This window comes from Haemaphysalis longicornis, unplaced genomic scaffold (genome assembly GCF_048455015.1).
Source record: "Haemaphysalis longicornis isolate Haplotype H1 unplaced genomic scaffold, Haemaphysalis longicornis Haplotype H1 scaffold_7, whole genome shotgun sequence".
Classification (NCBI taxonomy): Eukaryota; Metazoa; Arthropoda; class Arachnida; order Ixodida; family Ixodidae; genus Haemaphysalis; species Haemaphysalis longicornis.
In genome coordinates this window covers 94,146,194-94,155,378 of record NW_027526422.1, presented here as the reverse complement: position 1 = coordinate 94,155,378, position 9,185 = coordinate 94,146,194, and the positions used below count along the sequence as shown (strand labels likewise).

General features: G+C 51.7%; 2 protein-coding genes across 2 annotated transcripts in view; both read left to right on the top strand.

Moving 5' to 3' along the window:
* LOC144146407 (solute carrier family 13 member 2-like) overlaps nt 1–972 on the top strand; it is a 38,157-nt gene extending 37,185 nt beyond the window's left edge. The window contains exon 10 of the mRNA XM_077678362.1: nt 957–972. Within this exon, the coding sequence (XP_077534488.1) occupies nt 957–972 (16 nt within the window). The remainder of the gene's footprint in view (nt 1–956) is intronic.
* Nucleotides 973–1,159: 187 nt separating this feature from the next.
* On the top strand, nt 1,160–8,373 carry LOC144144623 (Na(+)/citrate cotransporter-like). The gene is made up of 3 exons (XM_077676143.1): nt 1,160–1,337; nt 3,984–4,283; nt 8,124–8,373. The coding sequence occupies exons 1-3, from the start codon at nt 1,176–1,178 to the stop codon at nt 8,253–8,255; spliced, it is 594 nt and encodes a 197-aa protein (XP_077532269.1). The 5' UTR covers nt 1,160–1,175; the 3' UTR covers nt 8,256–8,373.
* Nucleotides 8,374–9,185: the final 812 nt, after the last annotated feature.

Sequence of the window (9,185 nt, the reverse complement as noted above, 5' to 3'; positions counted from 1 at the left end):
CATAAAAATATAAATGTTAGTCCCGCGGCGCCTTCAAAACTGTTCCAACTAACCCGACTTAGCTATATATGGCTCTAGCTTTGGAACTGAAGGGCCGGCGCGAAGTCAAGTCATTTGTCATTGTAATGATGAACCTCTGGAATTTAGCGTAAGACAAAGAGCGCGGGCCATCGGCCATACCATGCTGAGTGCACCGGCTCTCGTCAGACAAAAAGTGCTTGGTGACGCCCGGGCCAGGATGGTCAGATGGAGTCCAAGCATCCTATCTCTATCGCGCCGCAAAATCTTGTCACACGGATGTCTTCTGGCCTTCCAGCTTGAAAACAGTCACCGAGGCATGGTTCCAATCAACGAACCTTGCTCCCGCACAACGCCCTTAGCACATCAGGCACCACGCCGGCTGCTTTTCTGAGCATCGAATGCCACAATAAGACCTAGTATGTCTGCATACATATATGCATGCGGCGAGAAATGGAACAGAAGATGATAGGTGCAACATTAAGGGAGAGAAGAGAGCGGAGTGGGACACGGAACAAACGCGTGTTAAGGACATATTAGTACGAATTAAGAAGAAATTGGCGTGGGCTGGGCATGTAATGCAAAGGCAAGACAACTGTTGGTCATTAAAGATAACAGAGGGGATACCTAGAGAAGGCAAGCGTGGCAGGAGGCTGCAGAAAGTTAGATGGGCAGACGAGATTAAGAAGTTTGCGGGATAAATTGGTCGTAGTTAGCACACGACCGGGATGATTGGAGATATATGGGAGTGGCCTTTGCCCTGCAGTGGGCGTAGATAGGCTGATGATGACGGCGTCTTATCACATCCTATACAGATCGCAAATCATAGACGTATTTTACTGCATCCTCTTAACTTAAGGTGACATAAGGGGGTGTAATATGTTCAAACGTAGAAGGCTAGCTGATGTGATTCGGTATACCCCTCTGGCGCGTCGCAGCATGATAATACCATGATAGAAAACACGACCCAGTATATATGTATTTATGTGGACCCGACAACTTGCCTGCAATACCGATAGCAAATGGTAGACATTTTACGGCGTCCTTTAAAGCATAGTTCACTAAGGGCGTGTGCTGTGTCGCACCGTGGAGTGCTAGCTGATGTGATTGTATACGCCTCTCTGGCGCGTCGCAGCATGATAGGTTCTTCGGTTCCGATGGTGACGGTGACGCTGATGCTGTTCATGATCCCTCGGGAGACCGACGTCACGGGCGGTGACGAGGAAGGCATCATCAAGTGGGAAGACGTCTGCCAGAAGGTCGACTGGGGCACCATGCTCCTCGTGTGCGGTGGCCTGACCATCGCCAAGGCAGCCACGGTACGTAGCACGTGTAGATCACTGTGAACGCCTTCGAATATCTTGGACTACGATACTTGCTTCTGCTTCGCAAAAAGAGTCACGGGCATTTTAAAGGCGAAAGTCTTGCATGTCGCGCCAGCCGTAGTATGCGGCGATGCCCGGTTGGCCACTATACGCGTGACAGTAATCGGTAAAACACGTCTGCAATTTTTGCTTGTCCTGATTAGTTAGTTCACCGTATATTTGCACACAGGAACTCCCGCCTGCTGTGAATTCATGGGCCCATGCCAGAGGCGTGTGATTATGGGACACGAGAGGAACCCGTGTTTTATTGCAACTATCGTGAAACAAATTGTACCTAGGGAGTGTGTTGCTTACCAATGTCACTGCTGTGAAGGGGACACGGTCCAACACCAAACGTGGGCTGGCACACAAGACTGATTGAGCAGTTGAGCAGTTTCGCGGGGCTCCTGGAGAGCCGTGCTGCGCATGCGCGAGGAGAAGTGACGTCACACGGCGTACAGAACGTTGCTCACTGCCCGGCGTCTCTCACACATCCTACGCGCCCGGGCCAGCGCCTTCGCCGACTTACGTTCCGCACGTGGCGGCCCGGTCCACTTCATGATCATGCGAGGGGTGGCCGGGTGTGGAACCGATGGCTCGTGCGTCGCAGCAACACCGGCTTGCACCTGTGGAATCACCTTAGCTCTTGGGCGATTGGTGACGCTGCGCCGGAGCCGCTTGATAACTATACATGTGTCACATAATGCGTACACCCAGTAGCGGTCCCAGAGATCGGTTTTGGGGGGGGGGGGGGGGAGGGGTGGGGGGGGGGGGGCGGCGAGGCGAATAAAAAATCGCTCCCCTCCTTGCGCCAATTCTGCGGAGGTGGTGATAACCATGGAGGCGTGTGCGTGTATGCGGTGCTACCCGCTGGGATTTAACTTCGCGCAAGTGGAATGCTTAAAAAAAACTAAAAATAAGAAACTGAGGACCTCTTTGGGGGGGGGGGCGACCGCCCCCTTCGCCCCCCCCCTTGGGATCGCCACTGCGTACACCGTGTGTGTGTCATTGAAGCAGTGGTAAGCATGATAATCAAGCTAATCCTAGACAACCAGGAAACCTATGAATAACCAGCTGAACCTTAGATCACGCTACGTATATCCTGGCATTGCCGAGCTAAGCCAAGGCTAATTTTTTGACAGTCCTTCGCACACCGTGCCAACAGCGCTTAGCGCTCTATGCGTCTCAGCGGTCACGTTTTCAGGCTTTAGCAGCGGCAATGGCTCCCTTTAGCATGTTTTGTTGTTTACGAGTCAGGGCTATACCTTATTCTATCCTCGCGTTTCTTTAACCGGCATCCCCGATGTGCCCCACCCGATCCTTCTCACGTACAGGGACCGCCTCCTCCGCGGGAGCCTACCTCCCCGAAAAGGTGGCAAATATAAAAACACCGATGTTGAAGCCGTGTAAGCTCACTCGTGGCGGCTCTTACGAGCCCACACTTTCCCACCCCGCGCTCTCCTTGTGCACACCCACCCACACCAATTCGCCTCCTCTCACTGACCTTTATGTGGCGCGCTTCTCGTCCTCACTCTCCTGTGGCGCCCGCGACACAACTGCTCTCCCTCTGCGACTGGCCTCGCTCTCCTTTACCTCCTTTCCGCACACCCACCCACTGGGAGCAGGCCCTGTGGAGCTCGATTCTGGAGACGCAGAGCACCCTCGTCTCCAGGGCCCAACAGGTCCCGGAGGTCCACTCGTAAATAAAGTTATTCTCCCTCTCCACTCTCTTTAAGGGTCTGCACGACCCATCGCCCCCCCCCCCCCCCATGCTTTATCCTTTTTGTCTCTTGGGAGAAGGCCCCGGGGAGGTCTGACCAGGAAACCTAATTAACCGTCACGGCTGAAGCCCTGGACGTCGCGGGGGCCATTTGGGCCTCCACGACCCTTCCACCCTGAACCCCATGTTAAATAAACTCGCACTACTACTACTACTCCTTTCCTTTGGCCGCCCGCATTCTCACACGCGTGTAATGGCAGACTTACGTAATGGCCACACATTGCGAACAGTAGTGCGGAAAAGGCGGCAAATATAAAAAACACCTTTGTTCAAGCAGTGTAAGAATTTTAAGATTGAGTGCTTCCACTTAGCTGAGTGAAAAGGCGGCAAATATAAAAAACACCTTTGTTCAAGCAGTGTAAGAATTTTAAGATTGAGTGCTTCCACTTAGCTGAGTGACAAGTTAAAGAGCTTGTTTTCTGGCTACACTCAGCATGTCCCCCACCTCCCGTCCCCTCCCAAAAATGCTTTACACTTTTCTCACGCATCAGACTATCTTGCATATCTAGGTCGTCGGCGACCTACAGGCCGTCAGATGGCTTTGTGTCACTGGCAGCAGAGGCCGAGGAACATATTTACTGTCGATTCAAAAGGGGGGAGCCCAATCCTGATGGTAGCAGTAATAAAAAGAACTGGCATATGGTTTTCTCAAAGACCTCAGAGAAAATCCCCTAGGTAACCGGAATTATTTCTTATCGATAGGACGGAAGATGACCCAATCTCAGGGAGGCTTCTAGACAAGCTGGGGAAACGCGTCTACGCGTATACGTCTACGAAAACAGAGGTATACGCGGCCGGTCTTTGGGGCTGTGCACCCGCAGAAGTCCGGTCTTTCGGCGCGCATGGTGGGAGCGCTGGACTACCTGGAACCGATTCCCGCCAGCATGGTGGCCGCGTCGCTCTGCATCCTGGCGTCCATCATGACCGAGCTGACGAGCAACAGGGCCGTGGGCCGGCTGCTCGTGCCCGTGGTGCTGGAGGCCGCGCATTACCGGAACGTGCACCCGCTCTACTTCGGCCTGCCCACCACCATCGGCTGCTCGTTCGCCTTCATGCTGCCCTGCGGCACACCGCCAAACGCCATTGTCTTCAACGCTGGCCACATGACCACGGGCGACATGGTGCGTGCTTAAAGGGACCCTGCAACACGCTTTGAGCAGGGCAAACAAACCTGCGCGACGTGTGGATTACACTGCCAGGAGCTCGGAAATCCCCTTGAAAGATGCCTAAATACCCACCGCACTCTCTTCAATTTCCCTCATTATGCGCCACTGTAATAACGACATTACAGTGGTGGCTTCCGTATTGACTGTTGCGGGTTATTTCTCGCATTTCCGGAGACGATCCGCCGTCGTCGGCGGTGTGCACCAAGTTCTTCTATGCCGGAACCAGTACGAAGAGTTTTGGCGTTTCGTTTGCTTTGAGTGCGCGCCGGCTTTGAGTGACAAACTCAATACTTCCCTTTCAGCCGGACCACTCGCAAACAAACGTTTATTGCTTCAAAAACGCGCATACGGGACTGAGCGCGCGCTTGTGAGCAGGGATCAACGCATACTTTTTTGTTGCACCAGACCGGAAAGTGACCCCTGCACGTTGCGGAAAAAAATAGAGAACTCCCCGGTCTGTGATATATCGAAGGCCGCCGAACAGAACGCCACGAGCCTCCCCCCTCTCCGGGAGAAAGCGCGCAGCTTTCGAAGCGTAGTCCACTGTCGAGTTGAGAGGGAACGACTATGCGCGATTTTTTCACGCCGCGTAGCTTAGGTGAGAGTGAACGTATTTTATGATTCTGGCCAGAGGAGATTTCTGGCACAATAAAATTTACCCCAAAATACATTATGAGCACTCGGTGGTAAGTGCTGCAGGGCCCCTTTAATTTCTCCGGCTCCCAAGCGGTCTTCTGACGCGTAGACGCCCTTTGCCGAGTTTCCCCAAGTACCAACCACGTAAAGGGCGAAACACATGTCCGGAGAACGAGGCGTTTCCGCGCCCCTTTTCCCTCCGAAAACCAGTTTTGCTGCTGGAACACGCATAAAGGTTGCAAAACCGGCTTTGGGCAAAAATAAAGAAATAAATAAAAAATTGGTGCGGAATCGCGTCGTTTTCCGCACATGTGTTTCGCCCGTAAAAGGGTCATGCAGACACAATACAAGTTTGTTTTATTCGACAGATTTTGTGTTTTATAGCCCAGCGCTTGTCCGGCAGCAGACGATGCCGTATTTACTGAGAAATTAATCAGTCTATGTTAAAATGTGGATTCTTCCGCCAAATCGTGTGCTTTCGTAATGTCTGCCATGAAGTCATGAGGGCGGGTATTCGAACGCTTCAAACGAAATTTTAGTGCGTCATTGGGCTCTGCAGCCTTGCTTACCGCCAGTCTTCCCAGATGGCGACACCACAGTGAGCCGCGCACGGTTGTCCACCGTTCCCTTGTTTTGGGCCATATTTGCACCTCGATAGTTTTTATTCCGGTAGAAAGTAATAATTTCGTAAAGAAGGGGGTATGCTCGGCAAACAGGCTCACGTAAGACAACGTCGATTACGCTAATCGGCGCACCATTCTTACTGCTTTAAAATGATATTTATTACATTTAAGAGCAAATAACTCGTTCGGCAAGCTTATAAGCCCTGCCTATTTTGCGTTCGTTTTTGTCGGCCTCAGTGAATCGCACAGCTGGGTATATGACAGGACCGGTTCTGTTGCGAGAAATGAGCTACTGGGTCTCATGGCCGTTCCATTTTTTCCTAATGAGATAGGTTATTTGAGCGAGGTGTGTGTTAAAAGGGGTGTCAGTAGGAATCTAACGAGGCAATCTTTCGAACGAACCAAACTTGCGTTTTGTCTGCATGGCCCCTGTAACCATTCGTATTTGCTCAAATGTGATTAAATGGCGAAGTTAGTAGGTGTAATTGCTATGGTAGTTTAAATGTACATTACAGGTCAAAGGTCATTACAAAAAAAAAATGAAATCTACAAAAGTGAAGATGAACTAACAATGTAAAAAATGTCTGTCTTACGGACCACCCTCATACGATGAAGACAAAAACACAAAGCCGCAAGAAAAAAATGACCCCCCCCCCCCCCCCCCCTCCAGCCCAGCTTTACTGACTTAAAGCCCAGCTTTACTGACTTAACGTCGCGAACGCTGATGTCAGTAGTGAAGCTGACTGACGTTTCCTAACAGCAAGGATTAGCTTCATCAAACTTCTAAATGGCAGCAGATCGATTCCCTTTCGCGCCAACTAATCTTCGTCATGTTGCACTGCTTGCACCAGCTTCTGGGAACTTTTGTTACTTTCGAACTTCGAACACTACCACGAGGGGGCTCCGCGAGCTCTTTTATTTTTTCACGGCGCAGGGTGAGTGGCACCGGAAAATTAAGTGTTTTAGCATATCGGGTAGCGTACGCTACCGCGCATGCGCGCGCGGGCACGGCGCGGCGGGTTTCCCGTCACCACAGCGAAAGCGGGATCCGCAGTCGGGTCCCGCTACCCGCCGCCGCTGGCGTAGCGCACACTACCCGATATGCTAAAACACTAATGTGCTGGTTTTTCAAGCCCCTGGCGTGCGTCGGGGGCCGCCAAGAAAGTGCGCTGCAAGAGAACGCCTTTCTGCGTAGTGCGAGGCCTCTCGACGGAGTCGTCGCGATCAAGAAAACACGTTGCTAGGCGACACCCAGCATAGGCGGTGTGGGGCGCTGCAGGTGGGAGCATTCGATGCGTGTCGTGTGCTACCACGCGAAACCAAGCGGCGCTCCCACAGTCGGGCGGTACCAGCCGCATTCACCCATGTCAGACGGATGTCTTGAAGCGGGCTAAAATGTGGGGAAAATTATTACACAAAGAGTAGCATAACAACTCGATAAACAACAAGAGAATCACTCGGTCAACAGGGATGGCAGCAGTACTACAAACTGCAGGTTCACGCGGAGTACGGGTTCACCTCGTGGAACGACCACAATTTCGAAGCCATTTTGGATTCTGGCTGTATAGGTGTTCTGAGAGGAGCTTAAAGTGGCCCAGAAGCAGGTTATAAACGACTGCGGTCATTAAGTTAATCGCCCCGGAAATATCTCCGCCTCGATCATTAAGGAATTTATTTTGGTATAGAATAGTAACAGCTGCCTCTACTGGTCCTTGCAACGTTCTCTCTCTCCGAAGCCCTCTACGGAGCGGCGAAGGGCGGGTGGTGCGGAGTAGAGCTCCGCCTATACCTCCCCTCAATACAAAACACGTTCACTCTCAAGGTTCAAAGCTTGCATTCAGTCGCTCGCACCAGAAGTCTAGAGATAGAACTTCTGGTTCGTGTGCCTTGCGGTCACACAGAAGACCGGATAACTGCTAGTTTGAACGACGAAAAAAAAATTATACTGTTCATGGCGATTTCGGCTTTCAGCGATAAATCAAGCTCCGTAATTAGACAAACGAAAAATTACCAAAAGAAAACAAGCGGTGCTCTGTAACCTGGAGTCGAACCCATAACCTCCCCATGACACGTATGCTCTACCAGCTCTGTAACCTGGAGTCGAACCCATAACCTCCACATGACAAGTCTGCTCTACCAGTTGTGGTACCACAACCTGTAATCACGGTATACAGTACACTACCCAGCCGCAACTGGGAGCGCTCTATATATTTACGTCGGTGCTGCTTTCAGGAGGTAAAAAATACGGACGGGCATCCAGGCGGCAGCCGTTTATTAAAGTGAGAAGTTGTTCCGATCTATTTTAAATAGACATTTGAGCAGCAGTTAAACCGAACTCTTTCTCCATATACAATCTGCCATGTTAAAAGTTAGTGGCTCCTTAAATTTTTTGTTCCGGTAATGATAGGCGGCGTCACAGCTCCATCTTTTGGAGCAGCCTCGGGTACAACTGAATACAAAACAGGGTACAAAACTCTCCCCCTCACTTTTTCCGCGTCCATGAGCACCCATCATGACGAATGCTGCCCCCTTCCAGGTTAAACCGGGCATCATCATGAACGGGATGTGCGTGATTTTCCAATTCGCTGCCCTTCACACGCTGGGAACCTACCTCTTCAACCTCAATAGCTTCCCCGAGTGGGCGCACCAGATAGTGTACCAGGACTGACGTGTGTGGCTTCGCTGATGCTGCATTGCGTACACGGATGAACGCCCACATGGTACGAGTTCTGCCTGCTTCAGCCTGCGTTCTGCACACAAGGCCAATAGAACCGGACTGGGATATTTCATTTAGATACTCCTTTTTTTTTAGTAATTTCGCGAACTGCAGGTTTTGTCCTTCAAACAGAATAAAAAACAAAAAACAAGTATGTCTGGACTTGTCCTGTTGGAGTTGAAGCCAGCATGTCTGTCAATTCCTTGGGTTGTGGGATGATGGGTACGAGTACGGCCCCTGTCCAGTGCACGGAGCGTGACCGGCAAGCAACTTGCAGCAGAACTGCCTCCGTTCTGACAACGATGAGCCAAGGGTCAAACTTTACACATGGTGAGTACAGGCACCCCGAAGCACACCAGCTCTCAGCTAAACACTCAGGAACGCCCGGACTCCAGGGCTGGAGCAGCAGCGGTAGGTCGCGCCTTGAAAGGAGTACTGACGCAAAATTTTCGTGTTACGCTTTGTTCGCTGCTATGCGCGCCTACCAGCCCTCTAATCATAGAATGACACATTCGATGGTCGAGCGCTGCGTAAACATCCATTTACTGTGCCGTTTATTTGTGTCAGTTTCGGTTTCGACAAAACAAACGCCGAGCGGCCGCCATGACAGGAGTTATCACGTGACGTCACCATTCTTGCCGTATCGCTGTCGCTCTGGACGCGCGCTCCCAGCCCTGCCGAAGTTTTCACCGTCCCCACGCGCCCGGGCAGCACGACGTCAGTCCTAAAACCATGACGTGTACACATGCCGAAGCAGCGCGCGCCAACCACAGCTAGCGCGTCGGCTTCGTCACGGCAGCCCCGACGTCGGCAGTTTGTGGCAAGTAGCAGATGACGTCACGTCGGCCCGCTCTGGGCTTTCTCGTGCGGGCGAAGGTTTAA

What these genes read in the sequence shown, in the direction of transcription:
- LOC144144623 (XM_077676143.1), top strand. Translation starts at nt 1,176, where the DNA reads ATGGTGACGGTGACGCTGATGCTGTTCATGATCCCTCGGGAGACCGAC. An exon ending in CCATCGCCAAGGCAGCCACG is followed by an intron (nt 1,338 to 3,983) that starts GTACGTAGCACG and finishes GTGCACCCGCAG; the next exon opens with AAGTCCGGTCTTTCGGCGCG. An exon ending in ACATGACCACGGGCGACATG is followed by an intron (nt 4,284 to 8,123) that starts GTGCGTGCTTAA and finishes GCCCCCTTCCAG; the next exon opens with GTTAAACCGGGCATCATCAT.